Source organism: Strigops habroptila, assembly GCF_004027225.2.
Source record: "Strigops habroptila isolate Jane chromosome 13 unlocalized genomic scaffold, bStrHab1.2.pri S16, whole genome shotgun sequence".
NCBI classification, from domain to species: Eukaryota; Metazoa; Chordata; class Aves; order Psittaciformes; family Psittacidae; genus Strigops; species Strigops habroptila.
Window position 1 is genome coordinate 9310722 of NW_022651054.1, and position 22192 is coordinate 9332913.

General features: G+C 58.5%; 3 protein-coding genes across 5 annotated transcripts in view; 2 read left to right on the top strand and 1 right to left on the bottom strand.

The window, feature by feature from the left end:
- Nucleotides 1-5475, bottom strand: part of SUPT6H (SPT6 homolog, histone chaperone and transcription elongation factor) — a 27754-nt gene extending 22279 nt beyond the window's left edge. Inside the window, exons 1-2 of one of the 2 annotated variants that reach the window (XM_030472529.1) lie at nt 5368-5475; nt 37-178 (exon numbers count right to left, since the gene is read on the bottom strand). In XM_030472529.1, the coding sequence (XP_030328389.1) occupies nt 37-145 (109 nt within the window). In that variant the 5' untranslated portion in view covers nt 146-178; nt 5368-5475. Of the gene's footprint in view, nt 1-36; nt 179-5115; nt 5172-5367 lie in introns of those variants that run through there. The other variant, XM_030472530.1, reaches the window with a different exon arrangement.
- On the top strand, nt 5289-7677 carry SDF2 (stromal cell derived factor 2). Its single transcript, XM_030472532.1, has 3 exons — nt 5289-5674; nt 5766-5962; nt 6632-7677. Exons 1-3 carry the CDS (start codon nt 5503-5505, stop codon nt 6917-6919), a joined length of 657 nt encoding a protein of 218 aa, XP_030328392.1. The 5' UTR covers nt 5289-5502; the 3' UTR covers nt 6920-7677.
- Nucleotides 7678-7803: 126 nt separating this feature from the next.
- Nucleotides 7804-21981, top strand: KIAA0100 (KIAA0100 ortholog). Of its 2 annotated transcripts, none has more exons than XM_030472526.1 (39): nt 7804-7952; nt 8850-8979; nt 9235-9281; nt 9520-9682; nt 9755-9873; nt 10431-10491; nt 10781-10979; nt 11120-11243; nt 11595-11719; nt 11805-11872; nt 11968-12116; nt 12352-12470; nt 12619-12782; nt 13126-13390; nt 13492-13697; nt 13851-14940; nt 15181-15372; nt 15455-15657; nt 15737-15855; nt 15929-16149; nt 16253-16443; nt 16528-16627; nt 16701-16903; nt 17184-17478; nt 17598-17755; nt 17866-18072; nt 18158-18257; nt 18427-18609; nt 18873-18994; nt 19073-19228; nt 19303-19424; nt 19500-19680; nt 19758-19844; nt 19929-20039; nt 20127-20262; nt 20471-20595; nt 20917-21018; nt 21117-21251; nt 21443-21981. In XM_030472526.1, exons 1-39 carry the CDS (start codon nt 7888-7890, stop codon nt 21623-21625), a joined length of 6726 nt encoding a protein of 2241 aa, XP_030328386.1. In that variant the 5' UTR covers nt 7804-7887; the 3' UTR covers nt 21626-21981. The 2 variants fall into 2 exon arrangements, with proteins under 2 accessions (XP_030328386.1, XP_030328387.1); XM_030472527.1 differs by having other exon boundaries at nt 15929-16143.
- The last annotated feature ends 211 nt before the right edge of the window (nt 21982-22192 follow it).

The following is a 22192-nucleotide window of genomic DNA, read 5'->3' on the forward strand; positions in this document are numbered from 1 at the left end:
CAACTCAGCAAACTCAGAACTGACAGGCAGACTCACCATCCTCATCCTCCTCCACAAACTTCTTGGTTACTCTGGGCACAACCTCCCCGTCCTGGTTGTACTCTTCCTCTGACTCTTCTGCTTCACTTTCTACGAAGTCAGACATGGCTGCAGGGTCTCACACACGGCTCCAGTGCAACTGGGGGAAGAGAAAACATCCACCACATCAGCTGAGCGAGCAAAACACAAGCACTTCCCCCTACAGGGTTTTGGAGAGAAGACAGCTAAGGCAAGAGGGTTTGAAATTATCTATCAAGGCCCTGAATTACCCCGGGTCCACTTTGCCTGGACATCCCTGTCACCAGAGATTAGGCAAGCGAAGCCAGTGGCCAAATGCTGCCAGCTCCTGTCACGCCGTGTCTCAGCGAGCAGGACAGGACCTGTCACAGCAGCATTCACTGCACAGCTGAGCTCCGGGCTGAGGCTGAAACAGCACATGCAGCCAAAGCCCTTCATCCCAACCATACCCTCCCACACAGCCAGGAAAGCAGCCCCGTGCTGCCACTGACACTGCACGGTGTTGGGAACGCTGTCCAGCCAATTAGGATGTTAATGTGAGTAATCCTCACTCAGTTAATGAAGCCAGGATGACCCTGAGAAGGGCCTTGTCTGAGTTGGAAGCTGTTAGCAAGGCTCTGTGGAGCCCCATGGAGCAAACAAGAGGTCTGGGAGCAAACAAGGGGCTGGGACCTGCCGCCTGCCCAACTCCACTGCCCCACACAGCCAGAGCCACAGTAGGATGTTCCAAGCCAGGGGTCTCATCCAGAGATTAAGAAATAACAAGGGACCACAGAAACAGGGTGTTTTCTGTACCCAGAACCTTATGTTTGATGTTTTTCCCCAACTGTGGTTTCTGGAAGCAGTCTAAATCCAGCTTAGCACAAAGGAAAGTGTGTGTCCATAAAGACACGGCTCAAGTTCTGCCTCTCTGAGCTTCTGCTTCTTGTGGTTACAAAACCTGCTGTCATTTCCAAAATTTCCAAAGGAATTTCTTGGTTCCTTTTTACATACACCAAAAGAAGGGCAGCTTAAAAAACCCAGCTATAAGGAAAAGAAAAAACCAAATTAATTCCTCAAATGGGTGTGAAGATGAAAACTCCTGCCCAGGAAGAACCACCAGGCTTTGGGAAGGTACAAAAAGCAGCTCAGAGGAGGTGTCAGATCTAAAGCCAAACCCTTCATGTTAAATTACATCTGATGTAATTTAACACACACCAAAAAAGAAAGGAAAAAAGATGAGAAGAGAACTCCATAGGCCAGGGAACGATACTTAAACAAACATGCTTCAAAATGGTCCATAATCATTTCCCCACTGCAAACAAACAGCTGAAAGAAATCGGTCCCATATGGGACAATCTGATCAAGGCTTTGCCACGACACTTCTTGTGTGCAGGACTTCTTGTTCCACCCTGAGACCCACACATCTGGTGCACAAACACAACTTAGGGAAAGCCAGGGACTTACTTCTCAGCTACAGAAAAGCAACAGAAAAGTGCAAAGCTGATCCTGGATAATCTTTTAAGTCTTAAAGTACTAGTAGCTCCGAAGGAGCGTGTTGGCCGTATCTCATTAAGGAAAACCCACAACAAAGACAAGGGAAAGACCTCTGCCAAATTTCAGGCATGAGCAGATAGCAGCTTGTACTCCTTGGCTGTGGATTACCTGGCTGTGGCCAACATCTATCTATCTGCCATGCTCCAGACAGGCAGAAACTGCAGCAGGCCAACGCTACTGCTCTGCGCCCAGACAGGACGTGTACGTAGGTACAGGGTGATGCCCATCCTCAAGAGGACACTGCAGAATTCACACAAGGTGTATTTAAGGATCTCTCTCAGGAGTAACACTTCAGAGGGTGGTACAGATGCTGGTTAAATCCTGAAGCAAACACCACTGACGAATCATGTAGCTACACACAGCAGAGGAACAGGCATTGTTATATTCACCAGCCTGTGTATGAATATCATGTCAACGTCACGCTTTGTCACCAATTCTACATGTATCCATGAGGGTGTACTAACATAAAACTACAGGCTAAGTGGCTTTTCCTAGAGCATTTCCAAGTTTAGTAACCTCATCTCTCTCCTGTCCATGATTAACACACAAATCCAGGATGAAAGAACCCCTCTTGTCACAGCACCACACACAATTTTACTATTCTCTGCCAGTGAAGTGCTTCACTCACAATTCCAACTTTCTTCCCCATCACTTGTTCTACCACTTTCTGGCAATTTCAGCACACGCCAAATCAAATTTGTCTGGACACAGGGAATGTCTGGGACTTAGGAAACCCATCTCATTTAATGATCCAGCTGAGCAGGTTCCACACAAGCCAACCACCCACAAAACCGCGTGCTTTTGGCTCCAGTGAAATCCAGCTCAGGACAGCAGGGATGTCACTCAACACAGCAAATGGACGGGTAGCTATTAACAAGGAGATGTTGAATCAGAAATGGACTAAAGGTGCCTCTTCCACCCTGTGTGCCACCCTTGATGGCACAGCAGCATCCCTGCTCCTGCAACACCCTGCAGCACAGGAGCAAGTACTAAATTGCACTGGAGCACCAACACCACAGGGAGATCATGCCTAATCTTGCACACTTACCTGTACACAAGCAGACAGGCTCCTACAGGTGATATATACATACAGCTTTACCCAAAGATACCCTGCAGCCACCAGACACTGACCAAGATGGACCAAAGACAACAGCAATGCTGCAACAGCACCACAACAGCAAGTGAGGGAAGGATGGGTACCCCCCACTCTGCATCAACACCAGATCAGCTCAGGGCTGAGCAACTACACCACCTCTGCTTTTGAGCAGGGGTGTCTGCACTTTGTCCAGCTCAAAGGCACAGTGGCAATTGTCCAGAGTCCACAAGCTCCTTTTAACGGGGATGACCCTGAGCAGACACCTCTCTTTGCTGTCAATACCAAGACTGCAGAGCTCAGGTAGCAGGACCAGGGCAGACATCAGCCACAGGCACTGTGGGCTGCCTCCCTGGTTAGGCCGGGCAGTGTCTTCAGAGCAAGTGTTGCTTTGTAATGAAGCTGGAAACCAGACATTCAGACACCTGAAAAGCCTTGGCCATGCAGCCAGATAGCTGCTGGCTGCTCAGGACTGCAAACATGGCAGTGCTGGAGGCAGGAGCAGCTTTGTACATCATACACCAGCAAAACTTAATTCCTTAGGTTTAGAAATGGAGATACACTGCAAGTACCTGCAGAATATCAGTGTGTTATGGGAAAAACTCCTATGCCAGTTAAGGGGGTGCTTTGGCAAGGCAGGGACACAATCACATGCAGGATGGCATTGGGAACAGCAGTTATAACCAAGAATAACCAAGGAGCATCCTCACTGTGAGACACATTTATTATTCCTCCTCAATAACCTCAGGATATCATTGTTGATGCCCAAACCAGCAAAACCAAGTGCTAATCTAGGCTTTACTACAGCATGGGTGCTGAAGAGAAGCAAGTTCTTGTATGAGAAACTACACCAAGGCACTGACCCACTCTAATACTGGTTTTCTTGGGAGTATTTTTGGGTGGGAGAAGGTTTGGGCAGGGATTGTTTTAACCTCTGCCATTTCATGGTTCAACTCACAGTCCACTTAAGGCCACGTAGATCCATTGCCAAAGCCACCACTGAACAGTTCCACTTAGTTCTTATTTCTTCTTTCTTAGTTCTTAGTCTACCTTTGACCAGTTAAGCTGGAGAGGATTTGGAAAGCTCTGTGAGAATAAGAGGCTGGAAACTTGACTCAATTCAAACACAGAGCCTAAGGAAGGCCAATCTATTTAGTTGGTCTATTAAATGCCTATGAAATTAATTTCAGCATGGCCTAAGTACATCCACAGGAGTAAAAGACTGTGACAACCAGGAGTGTAGAGGTAAAATGATGACTAGAGACCAAGATGTTGTGACAGGGAAAGCCCAGGCACTGCAGCTCTGGAACTTCCCACACCCACTTCATTAGTTTTTAATGCTCCCTATTGGTCCCACAGCCCCGATGCTACTGGGTGGCAGAACATCCTCTGCCACGGTTTAATAACATGTTGTGTGAAAAAGCACTTCCTCCTGTTTATTTTAGCTCTGCTGCATCAGAATTTCCTGTAAGAAACTGAAAACTCATGTTTCCTCCTTGCTTTCTCTGACCTGCCCAGGACTTCACACACCTGATTTGTACCCCCTGTCAGCAAGGTGAGGAAAGGAAAGCTTCACCTGCCCCAACCCTGCTCATCCCCACTGCTCCCCTTTGGAGATGGGCAAACCAGAACCACCAGCAAGAGCCAGGACGCAAACTGCCAACGCTTTACACAACAATGTAATGTTTTCTGTTCTGTTTCTGCTCCTTTAAAGTCATTCCAAATTATCCTTGTTAGGCTACAACAGGGTGTTGGATGTTTTAAGACACATGTGCCGAGACACCGCCAGCTCTTTCCTGCATAGTAAAAGCTGATGCAGAGTCAGTCTCTGTGGTGGTTGTTACCTTCCTTACAGATGTAGCATCTCATTTACCACACCTCAGCCACTCCGTATTACCTGGTCTCTGCAGATAATCACAACCTAAATAATTTAGGATTAAGTTTTCCTTCTCCACATCACCATATACAGGAAAAACAAAGCAGTGGAGATGCCAATGAAACTCCGCAATAACCTCGCTCCGCTGCCAGCACCACTCCTTCATCCCTACCTTTTTTTGCCACCTTTTAGCCAGCCATTAAGCCCCAAAAAGGGCTTTTCCAGGCTGCTGCCCCATGGATTTTCATGGTGAACCCTATTATAAGCTTGCTAAACCGAACGGAATGCTCTCGGAATTACACCTGAGGAGCGGGGCGATCCAGACCACTGCTGTAACAGAGCTCAGACCCTCTTCCCCCCTGCAGGAACCAGAATGACTCGCCCCATGCCCACCCCTCACACCTACCAGCGTTCCCCCCCGTGTCACCGGTATCCCACAGTCCCCTGGGCCGCTGCGGGGCCCGTGCGGCGGGCGGGAGCTGCGGCCGCGCTGAGCAGCCCCTCACCCGTGCCGCCTGCCCACCGCCTCGCCTCCCCACAGCCCCGTCCCCACCACGGGCACTCCCACAGCCGCCGGGCCCACCCGCGGCCGGCAGCGGAGGACCCGCCGCCGCCGCCGCCCTCACCACGGGCCCACAGCGGAGCCGCCCAGCGCAGCGCAGGAGGCCTCGGGGCCGCCCCGGCCGCCCCGTTCCCCTGGCAACAGCTCCCCACGGGGCCCTCCGCGTGGTGACGCGAGCCCCAGCGCCGCCGCCAGCGCCCGCCCTGCCCGGCGCGGCCCCGGTCCCGCCCGGTGCGGCCTTACCCGAGCGCCCAGGAGGAAAATGGAGGCCTCGGCGGCGGCGGCGGCGAGCGAGGGGAGGCGGAGCAGGCGAGCGGCGACCTCCGGGCGGGCGGGCGGAGCGGCGCCACTTCCTCTTCCGGCGGCAGCGGCGGCAGGATGAGGGGTGCCGCGGCGGGGCGGCCGCCGGTGCTCGTCCCGGTGCTTGTGCTGGCGCTGGGCGCCGCCGTGCGCGCCGGAACCGGAGCCGTGACCTGCGGCTCCGTGGTGAAGCTGCTCAACGTGCGGCACAACGTCCGCCTGCACTCGCATGATGTGCGCTACGGATCCGGTAACCGGACAGGCGTCCCTTTTCCCCCCCCACTTCGTTCCTTCCCTCCCGCTTCCGAACCGGCCCTGACCGCGGCTCTCCCCGTGCGCAGGCAGCGGGCAGCAGTCGGTGACCGGGGTGTCGGCGGCGGACGATGGGAACAGCTACTGGCGGGTGCGGGGCCGCACGGCGGGGGGCTGCGAGCGCGGCACGCCGGTGCGGTGCGGACAGACCATCCGCCTCACGCACCTGGGCACCGGCCGCAACCTCCACAGCCACCACTTCGCCTCCCCGCTGTCCGGGAACCAGGTACCAGGGACAGCGGCCCCAGCGGGATCCGCTGTGTCCGGCGGGAGCAGATCCTTTCCCTGGGCACTGCTGGGTCCCCTGAGTCCCTGCCGGGTCCTCTTTGTCCCCACCAGATCAGTCTTGCTCTCCGGTACAGACTGGGTCCCCCACGTCCCTGCCAGGTCCCTCTCGTCCCCCTTGTCCTGCCTGCCCCATCTCATTCCCCCGTCCCCCCCAGGTTCTCCCTGTCCCTGCTAGGTCCTACCTGTCCTGCTCATCCCCACCAGCTCCATCTTGCTCCTCAGTCCAAATCAGGTCCCCCATGTGCCCACCAGCACGTCCTTGTTCCCTGGTCCTGACTGGGTCTCCCGTGTCCCTACCAGTCCCACCTTGTTTCCCACGCCCAACTGGGTCCCCCTTGTCCCCCACATCCCCGCCAGTGCTCCCTTGTTCCCTGGTCCCAGCTGAATCCTTCCCAGTTCCATCTTGTTTTCAGGTCCTTAAGGTGGGTTCCTGTTTCCTCCCCAACACCCCAGTCCCAGCCAGACCCTCCAAGTCCTCGCAAAGCCCCAGTCCCAACCAGGTCCTTCCTTTCCCTCAGCCCCTTCCTCACCCTATGGGTGAGCTCAGCACCCCCAAGTCCCCCCTCTCCTCATCCCACCCCTAAAACAAGCTCTTTTTCACCCACAGGAGGTGAGCGCGTTCGGGGAGGATGGTGAGGGTGACTACCTGGACGACTGGACAGTGGTGTGCAGTGGGACCTACTGGTTGCGGGACAGCGAGGTGCGCTTCCAGCACACCTCCACCGACGTCTTCCTCTCGGTGACGGGGGAGCAGTACGGGCGGCCCATCCACGGGCAGAAGGAGGTGCACGGCATGGCCACCTCCAGCCAGAATAACTACTGGAAGGTGATGGAGGGCATCTTCATGCAGCCCAGCGAGGTCTTCAAAGCGGAGCAGTACCACACTGAGTTGTGATGGACAGACAGACTGCCTCTGGGTGCTGCCATGCGATGTTTGGGACCGCTCAGACAAGGGGGTGGCCCCTGTTCTCACTGGGGTCTGATGCATGCCAGGACACAGGGCCCCAATTCCAACACAAAGCAGATCCCAGACACAAAGCAGATCCCAGTGTCCTGAATTCATTGTGGAGCAGAGCCTGGTGTCCCAAAGCAGATCCCAACATCCTGACCTGACACAAAGCATAGACCAAGATCCAACATGAAGCAGATCCCCACATCCTAAATCCAGCCTAAAGCAGATCCCGATGACCAGATTTGATGCAAAGCTGAGTCCAGCATCCAAGACTCAGCACAAAGCAGGTCCCATGTCCCACATACAACCCAAAGCAGATCCAGCATCCAGACCTGACCCAAAGCAAAGCCCAAGATCCAACACGAAGCAGATCCCCATGTCCCAAATCCAGCACAAAGCAGATCCCAACATCCAGACCTGACCCAAAGCCGAGCCCAGCATCCAAGACCCAGCAGAAAGCAGGTCCGCACATCCCAAATCCAACACAAACCAGCTCCCTACGTCCCAAATCCAGTACAAAGCAGTACCCAACATCCAGACCTGACCTGAAGCAGATCCCAGAGCAGGTTCCCAGCTCCCCAACCCCTGTAGCTCCCACCGAGAATCCCCGAGCAACCATTACCCGGTGCCCCATTCTCCGCTCCCCCTTCTGTACCCCAAACCCCGATTCCCTGCGGCCATAAAAGACTCGAATCCCCGCAGCGTGTGTCTGTTTATACGGGAGGGTTCGGGTCGGAGCAGGGCCCGATCCCGCTGCCAGCCCGGGCGGGGGCGCTGCTCCTGCCGGGAAGCGCCGTCGGGCTCCGCCCCTTCCAGCCGTCACTCCCGGTGCGCGGCCCCACGGGCGGCGGGGCCGGGCCGGGCCGGGCCGGGGCCGCAGCGGGGCCGGGGGCCGGGGTCCGGGTCCAGCCATGCCGCTGCCCGCCGCGCTGCTCGGGCTCCTCATCGCCGCGCTGCTCGCCGGGCTGCTGGCGCGGTCAGGGCCGGGGGGACCGCGGGGACGCGGGGTTGGGGGGCCCGGAGGGGTTATAGGGGGGTATAGAGCTGATATAGAGGTGTAAAGAGGGGTGGAGGGGTTGGAGGGGTGACAGGGATATAGGGGGGTATCTGCTTGGGGGGGAGCGCGTAAAGGTCAAGGTGGGGGGGCCATGGGGCTGCAGTGGGGTGTCGGGGGGTTTTGGGGCCTGCAGGGGCTTGGGGAGGTGATAGAGCTCATAAAAGTCAAGGTGGGAGTCAGGTATTAGGGGGTTTTGGGGGGTGACAGAGCTCGAGGGGTTCTGCTTTGGCGGAGGAGATTGTAAAAGTCCATAGAGGGCCCATGAGGCTGGCAATGGGGTATCAAGGGGTTTTGGGGAGTGATGGGGCTGGCTCGGCTGGTGTCAGGGGTGGAGGGGCCCATGGGGCTGAGGGTGAAGTGTTGGGAGTATGAGGAAGGGGGTAGTGAGGGATTAAGGGGGATAAAGAGGGCTTGGGGGGTGTCAGGAGTCTGGGGTGGCTCATAGGGCTGGGAGGGGGGGCCTGCAAGGGTTTGGGGGGTCCTAGGCCTGGCAGGGTGGTGGTGTGCATGGTATGGGGGGGCTGAAGGGGTTTGAGAGAGCCCATAGGGCTGGGTGGGAGGGTGTAGGGGGTTACAGGAGTCCAGGGGAGCCCACAGGCATGGTTATGGGGTGTCTGGATGTCAAAGGGGCCCCTCAGGCCAAGGGGGAGTGTGTGTTAGGGCTTGCGGGGGGTGACCCTGCAGGGTCTCTGCTCCAGCTTGGGGCACCCATAGAGGCAGGACCTGCTTGGTGGGTGCTGGAGCTGGTGCTCGAAGGGCAAAGGGGGTCCCCATCCCCAGTGGGGAGCTGACCCTGGCCTCCCCCTGTCCCCGCAGGTGGCTGGCCTGTCGCCTGGCCGTGACTTGGTGTCGGCAGAAGCTTCATGCAGAGCTCAAGATTGGCTCCTTCGGCTTCTTTTGGGCCCAGAACATCAGCCTCAAGTTCCAGCGGGAGCAACAGACTGTGGTGGGTACCCGGGCGAGGGGTGGCCACCAGCAGATGAGGGCAGGCAGGGTGGCTGTGGTCACTTCCAGGCTGGCAGCAAATCCCTGCAGCCAAGCTCCTGTAGTCAGTGCCAGGCCTTTCCTTCCATAGCCAAACTTGGGGGTTTTGGCTGCTCCCTGCATGATGCCAGGCATTAGGAGCAGAGTGGGAACATCGGGATGAGCATCACAAGGCACAGCTGGGTTGCTTCTTTGACCTGCCTGTGCATCCTTGCAGGAGATTGACCACGTCTGGATCTCCAGTAAACTGAGCCGGGAGCTGCCGTATGTATCCCTGCCCCAGTTCCCTCCTTCCTCTCTTGGGGGTCTGGCTCATCCCTTCTCCTGCTGCCATTACACCTTCTTGCAGTCCCCATGGTCTGCTCTGTGTGCGAGTGAATCCCCTTCTTTGAGGTGGCAATGTCTTGGGGGTGCCCTTGTGCTGGTCCTGGATGTCCCCAGGGTGTGCGGCATCCCTGGCCATGGGGCTGGGTGTGCAAATTCGGGTGCCGTTCTTCCACAGGCGCTACTTTGAGCTATGTTTTGGCGAGGTGCGAATCCGCACAGATCTCCAGAAGGGCCCTGGGTTCCAGCCGCCCATCCCAGAGGCTCCCAGAGAAGCCGATGGAAGCGAAAGCAAAGCAAACCTGACACTTAAGCCCTCCCTGCTGAGGCTCCTGAGCCAGGTGAGGCACTGGCTCGGTGTTGTGGGCTGCATCGCTGTCGGACATCCCTCATGGTAGCATCTTCCCCCCCAGCTCTTTTCCATCCACATGGACTCCATCAACATCATGGTTCTGCACGTGGCCACCTCAGAGTCTCTCTGGCACATCCAGGCCAGCAAGACACGGCTCCTCCTGAATGGTGATGGGAAGAGGTAACGCTGTCCTCACACCCTGCTCTGCTTCCCCAGCCTGGCCCTGAGTCCCTCTGACCCCAGTGTGGCATCTCACCTCTTCCTGTCCCACTCTGCAGCATCCCATGTCACCTGTGATGTGACACATTAAGCTCCTCCAGGCTGGTCTGGTCCCTTTTCCCTTCATGGGAAGCTCAAGTCATATGTTCTCCAAATTATGAGTTGCTACACTGTGCATAGAGCTAGGCTCTGCTTTTGGGAGGACTTGGAGCAGGGACTTGGGGTCCCTGTGTCTCACAGGAAAGAAAAGGACAAGGGTTTTAGGGCAAGGCGTGATGGATTTAAACTTAAACAGGGGAAGTTCAGGTTAGATATAAGGAAGAAGCTCTTTACTGTGAGGGTGGTGAGAGCCTTGGGCAACATGGTCTAGTGTGAGGCATCCCTGCCCATGGCAGGGGGATTGGAACTGGATGATTTTAAGGTCCTTTCCAACCCAAACCATTCTGTGAAAGAGAGGGCAGGGGTTTGGTTTGGAGGCAGCATGTTCCACATCTCCATCTGTTCTCTGCTCTCCCCAGCCTGACCTGCGAGGTGAGCCTGACAAAGGTGAACAGCAAAGTCCTGCGGAGCAGCCAGCTGGTGAGTGCTGGGGAAGGGGGAAATTCAACCCTTACAACCTGGGCACTGGCTCTGAGGGACACTCAGGACCTGCCCCAGCGTGTCCCCAAGGCTGGGTGATGCTGCAAGGCTCTGGGGTCCATGCTGTGCCCAGCACTTCACCTGCAGCATCCACCAGCAGGGAGGTGGGTGACTCCTTTTGACGTGGTTTAGTGGTGGCCCCAGTGCTGGGTTAACGGTTGGACTCAATAACCTTAAAGGCCTTTTCCAACCTGTTTGATCTATGATTCCTTGTTTGTGTCCCGCACAGGATGACACCTGCCTGGCAGAGCTGGCCCTGGCGCTCTCCATCTCGTTGGAGATCAGCAGCAAGCGGCGGCTGGTGGGGGTCCGGCTGCGTGTCCGGACCCTGCAGGCAGAGCTGCACGAAGGGCTCTTCTGCAGCCCGCTGCTGCACCGCATCACTGCCAGCACCCAGCACAGCACCGCAGGGGAACAGCCCAGCACAGGTCAGGGATGGGGACAGGGACACGCTCTGGGCAGGGCAGGGGCAGGCAGCACCCATGCTTGCACAGGAGCCAGAGGGATTTGGCTGTAGGGTGTGGGGATTTGGGCAGGAGCCTCTCCGTGACTGTGTCCCCCTCTCCAGGCCCAGAGGAGCCCCTGAAGTCCCTGTCTCTGCTGAGCAGGGACACACTGCAGCTCATCCCCAGGAGGGTGGAGGTGAAGCTGGAGAACACCAGCACAGTGCTGTCTATGAACAGCCAGAAGAGGTGAGGTGGCAGGGGGAGGCTGTCCTAGCCATGATTAGCACTGGGGACACAGATTTGGGGACAACTGCGCCATTCCCTTGCTCTGCTAGACCACAGATATCAAGTCCTAGAGCCAGTAGAAAGGACTGAGCTTGGCCTGGGGCTGGGCTCTTGGGGCAGGAGGAAGGCACATGAGCTGGTTCTCCAGTAGGACAACGCGATGGGATCCTCTGCTGATGGGATGAGAGCGCTGGGCTGGGCTGCAGCTGGGTGCTGGCTGGTGTCTTTGTCCTTGCCAGTCAGCTGGGGGTGAGAGATGGAGGATGTGACAGTGCAATTCCCTTCTGGCAGTGACTCCCTGCTTCTTTACAGGCACCTCACCTGGAGCTTGAAGCTGCTGCAGTTCCTATATCAGCGTGAAGAGGAGCAGATCCCCCTGCGCAACTTCACACCCACCTCAGACCTGGACCAAATGAGTGTAGACCTCCAGCTGGAGGGCAAGTAGCCAAGAAGGGCGTCTGCAGGACACTGCTCCACCACTGCCCTCTTCCACCCCTCACTTCTGCTCCTCTTTGTCCCCAGATGGTCTTCTCCTATCCCAGAGCCGCCAGCGCATCGTGTGCCTCAACTCCCTGAAGACCAGCGTGCAGGTGAGTGGTGGCTGAGCACGCTCCTGTCCCCCGGGGTGGCTGGTCCAGCTCCTGGCACGAGTTTCTTTTGCCACCCGGCCCCTTCCCTGCTCTAGGTCACAGCCATTGACCTCTCGGCTGCTGTGCTGCTCAACACCTGCATCATCCACTACCGCCACCAAGAGTTTTCCCACTGGCTGGGCCTGTTGGCACAGGAATACAGGTGCCAGGCAGTGCCTGTCCCCAGCCAAGGGCACAAGGGAAGGTAAACTTGGCCTCTGCGTGGCTGCTGGTGTCGCAGCTTGTTTCCTCTTGCCTGCCATGCTCTGGCAGGGTGCCCAGGCACCCAGCGTCTTCTCTGCCCTCTGCACGGCCTGTGGGGTGGGGAGGCTGGAACAGAGAGTGGCAGATGGTTGGGGGGTCCCTATGAGCCTGCTCCCTGCCAGGCTCTGTGGCACACAGCACCCCAATAACAACCCATACCTGCTTGTCTCATGCAGGAGCTACCCCCAAATCATAGCGCCCATCATCCTGTGTGCCTCGCTGTCCAATGTCAATGTGTCAGTGCAGCTGGGGGACACACCACCCTTCGCCTTGGGCTTCAACTCCATCTCTGCAGGTATTGGCACCAGGGTGGCTGCTGGGCTCTTCTTGGGGGTCAGTGATGGGAATGGGGAGGGCCAGGGGCTGTGGACCCCTGCATGGCTGTGTCTGTGTTGCCCATGTTTGAGCCCTGCCTGTGCTCATCCCTTCCTCTCTGCCTGCAGACTACCAGCACCTGCGGCCGCAGAGCGTGCACCAGCGAGCGGTGCTGGCTGTGGACCACCTCTGCTGGCGTGTGGGCAACGACTCACACATCCAGCGTGCGCCACATCCCCCCAACATGCACGTGTGGGGAGAAGCCCTCATCCTCGACTCCTTCAACTTGCAGGTGAGGGGCAAGCCTCAAGGATACTGGAGAGGGACTCTTCATCAGGGGCTGTAGTGATAGGACAAGGGGTGATGGGTTTAAACTTAAACAAGGGAAGTTCAGGTTGGACATAAGAAGTAGTTCTTTACTCTGAGGATGGTGAAGCACTGGAGCAGGCTACCCAAAGAAGTGGTAAATGCTCCATCCCTGGCAGTGTTCAAGGCCAGGTTGGACACAGGGGCTTGGAGCAGCCTGCTCTAGTGTGGGGCATCCCTGCCTGTGACAGGGGGTTGGAACGGGGTGATCTTAAGGTCCTTTCCAACCCAAACCACTGTGTTATTCTATGGTCCTGTTTGTCCTGCAGGGCAGCTACAACCAGCCCCTGGGCATGTCCAGCGCCCAGTCAGACACCCTCTTCCTGGACTGCACCATCCGGGGGCTGCAAGTGGAGTCATCAGACACATGCACCGAGTGCCTGGCCAGGGTTCTGCCCTTGTTCTGCCCACAGCCTGGTGGAGCTGAGCTTGCCAAGCAGCCACCATCTGCCTCAAGCGAGCCCTGGGGGCTGCTCTGGAAGGTGGATCTGAAGGTGGAGGATGTGAATCTTTTCACACTGTCAGCCCTGGTGGGTAAGTAGCATCCAGGCTGATCCCACATGGCTGTCAGAGGAACCTGGCACGGCGTGGTGTGCCTCCTTTGTGCCTCCAGCATTGATGTGCCACCTCTCTAGGTGCCCTGGAGCTGCGGCTGGACACACTGACTGTCCTGGGGAGCGCTGAGAGCTGCACAGTCAGTGTCCAGGGCATGGTGCTGGCCTTGGTGAAGAGCATCACGGAAAAGATGCAGCCATGCTGCAAAGCTCCTGCCATCCCCAACCCAGTGGCCAACCTCTCCATGCTCTCTGTCACCTACCACAGCAGCATCCGCTCCCTGGAGGTTAGTTTTGGCGTTGGGTCTCTGCTTTATCTTGTCCTTGTTGGACTGGGGTGGATGGAGCAGGGGAAAGATTGGCTGGCACCAAAAGGTGCTGGAGAGGAGAATGGGGCTGTGCTGGACCTGGCAGTGACTTGCTTGCTCTCTCTGGTGCAGGTGCAGTGCATTGAGGGGCTGGCAGTGCTCTGGAGCCCACCCGACCACATGCACTTGTATCATCACACCCTGGCCACCCTGCAGTGCCACGAAGCCTTGCGGAGCGCCCTTGGCCGCAGGACATCTCCCTCCTTACCCCCAGAAAGCCCAGCATCCCACCCTGCCACCCCTACTGAGACACCCCTCCAGCCAGATGGGACCCCCCCAAAAAGACTCCTGTCGCTATCCCTGGAGCTGAGCTCTGCCAAACTCACAGCCTTCGTCTCCGAGGCCAACTACATCAGCCTGGCTGCCGAGCGGACCTCCATGAGCTGGCACGGTGGTGCCCTGCACGGCTACTGCCCCGAGCTGGCCGCCGGCTTCGACGGACACAGCATCTTCAGCTTCAAGGAGGTGGAGGTGAAGCTGCTGCCGGAGCTGGAGGAGGTCGTCTTGCACCGCTGCGCCTTCCCCACCCTGCGCACCCTCCGCAACCGCGGCTGGGCCTTCTCCTTCGCCAGCGTGACCATCGAGTTCCCTTACCAGTACGACTTCTCCCGCACGCTGGACGCTGCGGTGGGTGTGCAGAAGTGGCTGAAAGGTCTGCACCGGCGCGGGCGCCCCGCCAGCGCGGCGCTGCCCCCAGACCTCCTGCTCAAGGTGACGCACTTCTCCTGGGTCTTCCTGGATGATGTTTTTGAGGTCAAGCTACGAGACAACTATGAGTTGATGAAGGATGAGAGCAAGGAGAGCGCCAAGCGCCTGCAGCTACTGGATGCTAAGGTGGCGGCGCTGCGCAAGCAGCACGGGGAGCTGCTGCCCGCACGCAAGATCGAGGAGCTCTACGCCTCGCTGGAGAAGAAAAACATTGAGATCTACATCCAGCGCTCGCGGCGCCTCTATGCCAACACACCCATGAGGAGAGCTCTCCTCACCTGGACCCTGGCCCATCTGGAGCTGGTGGCTATGGCCGATGAGTCCTTCCATGGCACTGAGCATGTGTTGGAGCAGATGAGGGACATTGATGGTGTGAGCCCGTTTCCCCCCGAGGGTCTGGAGATGGTCACGCAGTGGTGCCGCATGATGAAGGGCAGAGTTGGCAGCTTCTTTGGTGAGTTGCTTTGTGTGATGGTGTTCTTAAGAGGACAGCATTGTGGATGTGTGACCTGGGCTCCCAGGACCTGACACCGTGTAATGTGTGACCAAGCAAGGGGAAATGATTTTTGGAGGTTCAGGGAAATGGGAAGGGAGCAGAGATGTGACAGGACAGCGCCTCTGCCGTAGCCCAGAGTGGGGGACCGGGGCAGTGTCCCTTTGCTGCCCCATCTCTCAGCCCTTCCTGTCCCTGCAGTGCGGATCCGTGACTACCCTCGCTACCTCTTTGAGATCCGGAATTGGCAGCTCTCCGGGCGGCTGATCGGAGCCGAGCAGTGCGGCCAGGCCTGCTCCCGGCGCCGCCAGCTCCTCAAGCTGGGGCTGCCCTGGGGGGACGCCACGGTGGAGAGGAACATGCCACCCTTGAAGTTCTACCACGACTTCCACTGTAAGAGCTGGAAGGAAGGGGGAGCTCTGAGACAGGGCTGTGTGGGACATGCAAAGGGCTGAGCAAACCTCTATGTCCTCAGCTGAGATCTCCCAGTTCACCATCGTGTGGGGGCCCTGCTGGGACCCAGCCTGGACCCTCATCAGCCAGTGTGTGGATCTCCTCACTAAGCCCTCAGAGGACCCCAGCGCCCCATTGCCCTGGTGGGACAAGAGCCGCCTTCTCTTGCACGGGGACTGGCACATGGACATTGAACAAGCCAACCTACATCAGTTGGCCACCGAGGTGGGTGCTGCCGAGGTAGGGAGCAGAGCACGACGTGGCGTCAGCTCACATCTTCCTCTCCCCACACTTGTCCTTGCAGGACCCCTACAACACCACAGAGAACATGCACTGGGAGTGGAGCCACCTCTCCTTCCATTGGAAGCCCGGGCAGTTTGTCTTCAAGGGCAATTTGGACATCAATGTGCGGACAGCCTCCAAGTGAGTGCGAGCCCGGGAGCACAGGGACTGCCACCAGGGTGGCAATGGGAATGAGATCTCGTTTCCCACTCAGGTATGATGATTGCTGCTTCCTGCACCTGCCTGACCTGTGCATGACGCTGGACCTGCAGTGGCTGTGCCACGGGAACCCCCACGACCACCACGGCGTGGTGCTGCGCTCCCCCGAGTTCCTGCCTGAGGTGCCGGTGGGGCAGCAGTACGATTCCTACCGTGCCTTCCGCTCCGAGAACCTCAACCTCTCCATCCGCATGGACCTGACACGGCCCAGTGAGGGTGGGTGACAGCACCCCTGGGATCCCGTGGTTTGAACAGTCTCGGGTTGGGTGCTGCCCTGTCCCTGCCCCATGGTGCTGGTTGACGGTGGGTATGTTCTCAGAGCACTCCCAGCCCCGGATCCTGCTCTACAGCAGCACCCTGCGCTGGATGCAGAACTTCTGGGCCACGTGGACCAGCGTGACGCGCCCCATCTGCCGTGGGAAGCTCTTCAACAACATGAAACCCAGTAAGAAGAAGCTGGGGCAGCATTACAAGCAGTTGTCTTACACTGCGCTCTTCCCCCGGCTGCAGGCAAGTCCTGGGCATGGGGATCTGGTGTTACCAACCCACTTTGCCTGCACTGGGCTCTCAACCCCTCTATTTTCTCCCTTATAGGTACATTACTGGGCCTCCTTTGCTCAGCAGCGGGGAATCCAAGTGGAATGCTGCCAGGGACACATCTTCACTCGTGGCACGCAGCGACTCATCCCACAAGGTGAGTGGGGACCCTGCTGGCAGCACTTCCAAGCAGGACAGGGTCCTGGCTGACCCCTATCCCTGTCCCGCAGCCGGCACGGTGATGCGACGCCTCATTTCGGAGTGGAGCATCACGCAGATGGTGAGTGACCTGAGCCAGGTCACCGTGCACCTCATGGCTTCCACTTCTGATGAGAATGCTGACCACCGGCTCGACACCCTGGTGAAGAAAACCCATCTGCTGAGCCTGTCCTCCCTCACCTACCAGCGGCACAGCAACCGCACAGCGGAGGAGGTACCACTGCACATGCATAGAGCATGGCCTGATGGCATCCCCCTGGGACAAGGGGGTCTTTGGGTGCAATGGGGAAGGGATTTGGCTGGAGAGGAGGTAGACCTCTGATCTGAGTGCCTGGCCAAAGGGATGTGTTCCAGCCACAGCATCCCTGGTGTGAGGGCTGTGGAGTGGTCCCCATGCAGAGCATGGCAGGGCTGGCAGCCCCTGTGTGTGAGACCCATGGGCATGGACCTGGGGATGGCTTTGCCTCGCTGAAGCTCTGACCCTCTGTGCGCAGGAGCTGCCCCTGCGGGATGGGGACGATGGTTTCCACACGCATCAGCTGCACTTGGTGGACCTGCGGGCGTCCTGGACCACCACGAACCGGGACATCGCCTTCGGCCTCTACGACGGCTATAAGAAGGCGGCTGTGCTCAAGCGCAACCTGTCCACCGAGGCCCTGAAGGGGCTCAAGATCGACACACAGCTCCAAGCCAAGAAGCTGAAGCGGGGCCCGCTCTCTGCTCACTCCATCCCTGCCAGAGTGACTGTTCCCATCACCAGTGGTCGTCCTGAGAGAGCCTCCTCAGGGGGTGAGCATGGCAAGGAGAGGAAACCCACCACCAGTGATGTGCATGCTAGCCCAAAGCCATGCCTGTCTTCACCCCGTCACCCTCACACAGCCTTGCACTGATACTTTCTCCTTCCCCAGGCGCCTACATGCTGCAGAAGCTCATTGAGGAGACAGATAAGTTTGTGGTCTTCACAGAGGAGGAGTCAGGGGCTAGTGAGCAGCTCTGTGGCATTGCTGCCTGCCAAACCGATGACATCTACAACAGAAACTGCCTCATTGAGCTGGTCAACTGCCAGGTACCTGCTCTTGGACAGCCTGTCTATCCCCACGCTCTCCACTCCCCATGGCCTTGCTGTGAGAGGGGCTGTCCCTGCCCCACAAGGGCTCATCTCACCCCTGCTTGCAGATGGTGCTGCGCGGTGCGGAGACCGAGGGCTGCGTGATTGTGTCTGCTGCCAAAGCCCAGCTACTGCAATGCCAGCACCACCCTGCCTGGTATGGGGACACGCTGAAGCAGAAGACATCTTGGACCTGCTTGCTGGATGGCATGCAGTACTTCGCCACGACGGAGAGTGGCCCCACTGAGAGGGAGCACGGGCAGCTCTGGCTGGAGGTGAGTGGCTGCGTGGGGAGCGGGCAGCATTGCCAGTGCCCTGGCCAGAGCAGGGACAGTCAGTGGTGTCTCTGTGCCTCCCCAGGTGAAAAACATTGAGGAGCATCGGCAGCGGAGCCTGGACTCGGTGCAGGAGCTGATGGAGAGCGGGCAGGCGGTGGGGGGCATGGTCAGCACCACCACAGGTACTGCCCACAGCGTGGTGGCTGCTGTGTGTGTCCCCATCCTGCTCGTGTGTGACCCCAGGGCTGGTGAAGCTGAGAGCCCCGCATGGCTCCAGGAGCTGGGTGATGCTCTGAGCCCCAATGTGGCAGGACATGGTGCTCTGACCGTGGTCCCCCCGCCTGCCCCCAGACTGGAACCAGCCCTCGGAAGCCCGGCAAACCCAGCAGGTACAGAGGATCATCTCCCGCTGCAGCTGCCGCATGTACTACATCAGCTACAGCCATGACATCGACCCCGAGCTGGCCACGCAGATAAAGCCCCCCGAGACCCCCGCCAACCAGGAGAAGGAGGATCTGCTGAAGAAGCAGGAGGGTGGGTACATGCAGGCGGTGTGTCTCGGGGGCAGACCCACAAGTGCCAGCCAAGTTCAAGGATGGTCTGTCTCGGCCCTGCTGAGACCAGAGGGCTGTACACAGGAGGGGTCCCCAGCCACATGGCAGGGCACCAGATAATGCTGTGCCTGCTGGAGCCAGTGTAAGCACCTTGGTTTATTCCCTGTCCCTCTCCATCTCTGGCTGGCCCACACGTGCATCCCATTTCTGGCCATGCTGAGGCCCTTCTGTGTGTCCCTGCAGGAGCTGTGGATACGTTCACACTGATCCACCACGACTTGGAGATCTCCACCAACCCCGCGCAGTATGCCATGATCCTTGACATAGTCAACAACCTGCTGCTGCACGTGGAGCCCAAACGCAAGGTACCCACGAGGCTTCAGGTCACCGTATCACCCACAGCACCCAGGGCACTCCTAACCTTCCCCTGTCCCCATGCCCAGGAGCACAGTGAGAAGAAGCAGCGGGTGCGCTTCCAGCTGGAGATCTCCAGCAACCCCGAGGAGCAGCGCAGCAGCATCCTGCACCTACAAGAGGCTGTGAGGCAGCACGTCGCCCAGATCCGGCAGCTGGAGAAGCAGATGTATTCCAATGTGAAGGTGAACCCCACCTCCAGGCAGGGCCTGGCTCCCTGCTGTGGGGCAGAGGGTGCTGAGGGCTTTGTGTCCTTCAGTCCCTGCAGGATGACAGCAAAAACGAGAGCCTGCTCGACCTCAACCACAGGCTGCAGCAGCAGCTGAGCCAGGAGAAGGCTGACCTGCAGTTGGAAAGTGAGGAGCTCAACATACTGATCAGGTAGGGCCCAGCTTTGGCTTTTCCTCAGTGTTGTGCCCCCTTATTCCATGGCTTCAACATCCCTGTGTGCTGCAGGTGCTTCAAGGACTTCCAGCTGCAGCGAGCCAACAAGATGGAGCTGCGGAAGCAGCCGGAGGACGTGAGCGTGGCGCGACGGACCGAGTTCTACTTCGCGCAGGCACGCTGGCGCCTGACCGAGGAGGACGGGCAGCTGGGCATAGCCGAGCTGGAGCTCCAGCGCTTCCTCTACAGCAAGGTAGAGATGGGCTAGTGGCACCCACAGCCCCCGAGCTGGGGTCTAGGGCGATGGGGCTGATGGATCCATATGTGCAGGTCAACAAGTCCGACGACACGGCCGAGCATCTGCTGGAGCTGGGCTGGGTCACGATGAACAACCTCCTGCCCAACGCTGTGTACAAGGCAAGGAGCGGCCCTGCATCCCTGGAGACACGCAGGATGAGGTGGTCTGTCCTCATCCCAGCCACCCATCCCTGTTCCCTGCAGGTGGTGCTGCGTCCCCAGAGCTCCTGCCAGTCCGGCCGGCAGCTCGCACTGAGGATCTTCAGCAAGGTCCGGCCGCCCGTTGGAGGCATCTCCATCAAGGAGCACTTTGAGGTGCTGGGGATGGGCTGGGAGGTGGCTGAGGTCCCCATGGGGTATGGGCAGCGTGTCCCTGGCTCTGACGTGCCTCTCTCCCCGCAGGTGAACGTGGTACCTCTCACCATCCAGCTCACCCACCAGTTCTTCCACAGGATGATGGGTTTCTTCTTCCCCGGCCGCAACGTGGAGGAGGAGGAGGTGGGGGATGAAGAAGATAAGTCCAAGCTGGTGACAACAGGTGAGAGGCTCATGGTCACCACTTGTTGCTCCGGAGCAATGTCCTTGAGCAGCTCCGTATGTTTGTGGTAGCTGCTGGTGGGATGTATGTCAAAGCACAGGGACTCGTGGTCTTCCCTGTGGGCAGGGAGCCAGTGGGGAGAGCAGAGGAGGGGTCTGGGTGATGGATAACCCCCGCCAGCCACCACCTCCCACCCTGTTTGTCCCAGGGATCCCCGTGGTGAAGCCACGGCAGCTCATTGTGGCTGATGACTCGCTGGGCCCAGGGAAAGGAGTCGCTCAGGGACTGAATCGGACATCGGGGGTCAGGAGATCATTCCGGAAAGCACCCGAGGTACCTGCTGCTGCCTTTGGCTGTGGAGCCAGCCTGGTTTCCCTCAGCAGCACTGGACAGCCATGTCCTCTCTCACTTGCCTGTCCTTTTTCTCCTGCTTCCTCACACCACGATGGTTTTTGCATCCTTTACACCCAAGCCCCTGCACACTCGATGTGATCCCTGCAGCATCTCATTTTGCTCACACCACGCCAGAGCAGCTCTCACCTCTCTGCTGTGAAGCAATGCCATGGCTTAGTGCCCGGCTGTCCCTTTCCTGCTGCTTCCTGGCTCTGTCCCCTTCTCCTTCCCTTCTGCTCATGGCTCCTGCTCTGTCCCCAGCATCCCGTGGATGACATCGACAAGATGAAGGAGCGCGCGGCCATGAACAACTCTTTCATCTACATCAAGATCCCGCAGGTGCCGCTCTGCGTCAGCTACAAGGTGTGGGGCTGGTGGGACATGGTGTACTGGGGAAGGGGTACAGCCCCTCCACCTTGTGGGGGGACCTGGGGCGTCATCCCACACTATGGGTCACCCAGGGCGAGAAGAACAGCGTGGATTGGGGTGACCTGAACCTGGTGCTGCCGTGCCTGGAGTACCACAACAACACGTGGACATGGCTGGACTTTGCCATGGCGGTGAAGAGGGACAGCCGCAAAGCCTTGGTGGCGCAGGTACGTGGGATCCCATCCTGCTGTGCCTCCTTCCTGCTGCCAGGGAGGCTGCGTGCACGTCCCGGGATGCCCACCATGGCAGTACCATGTTCTCCAGGGCAGCTTCCCTGGCGCAGCAGCTCCAGCTCTCACCCATGCCGTGGGGCTTGGGGGCATCCATTGGGTGCTGAACCCCTTAAATCCCGGGGCAGGTGATCAAGGAGAAGCTACGCCTGAAGCCAGCAGCGGGCGCAGAGGCCCGGGGGAAGCTGGAGAGCAAATCCGACGGGACCATCCAGCAGCAGGAGGAGGACGAGAAGGCTCGGCTGCTCATCGGCCTGAGCGTGGGGGACAAGAACCCCAGCAAGAAGTCCATTTTCGGCAGGCGCAAATGATGGCAGCACCCGGCGGGCCGGGAAGGGACCGGGGTGCCTTGTGCTCCCCTATGGCAGTGAGGGGTGGCCGTGCTGCTCAGTGGTGCCCAAGGTGAGGATTAGCCACATGCAGCCCCCCGGCAGTGCTGTTGCTGCGGGATATAGGGGCAGCAGCACAGGGATGTGCGGCGCAGCATGCTCCGGGGCTGCTTTGTGGGGTGCAGAACCTCCCCCATGCCCTGTGCCAGTGGTGCCCCATGAGCTTCCCCCCTCCCTGCTGTGCGGGTGCTGGGCCTGGGGAAGCAGCAGGATGGCTCCAGGCTGGGAGAAAGGGGAACGGGAGAGAGTTTAAATAAAAGAGTTTTTAATTTGGAACAGTTTGGGGTTGGTGGCTCGTTCCTCGTGTCCCCGTTCAGCCCCTGCCCCACTGTGACTTTACCCCCCACCCTTCCCTGGGACACCCACTTTGGGGATGCAGCACCCGCATCACCCCCGGTGGTGGGCACTGCGGGTACCCTACGGGGTACCCCGGAGCAGGGGGTGCAAAGGGAAGACGAGTAAGTGATGGGGACCCCCAAAGTGTGCAAG

Bases quoted from the DNA above. Each gene is read 5' to 3' on its own strand.
- SDF2 (XM_030472532.1), top strand. From the start codon at position 5,503: ATGAGGGGTGCCGCGGCGGGGCGGCCGCCGGTGCTCGTCCCGGTGCTT. The intron at 5,675-5,765 runs GTAACCGGACAG...CCCCGTGCGCAG, and splicing joins TGATGTGCGCTACGGATCCG to GCAGCGGGCAGCAGTCGGTG. The intron at 5,963-6,631 runs GTACCAGGGACA...TTTCACCCACAG, and splicing joins CCCCGCTGTCCGGGAACCAG to GAGGTGAGCGCGTTCGGGGA.
- KIAA0100 (XM_030472526.1), top strand. From the start codon at position 7,888: ATGCCGCTGCCCGCCGCGCTGCTCGGGCTCCTCATCGCCGCGCTGCTC. The intron at 13,391-13,491 runs GTAAGTAGCATC...CCACCTCTCTAG, and splicing joins CACACTGTCAGCCCTGGTGG to GTGCCCTGGAGCTGCGGCTG. The intron at 14,941-15,180 runs GTGAGTTGCTTT...CTGTCCCTGCAG, and splicing joins CAGAGTTGGCAGCTTCTTTG to TGCGGATCCGTGACTACCCT.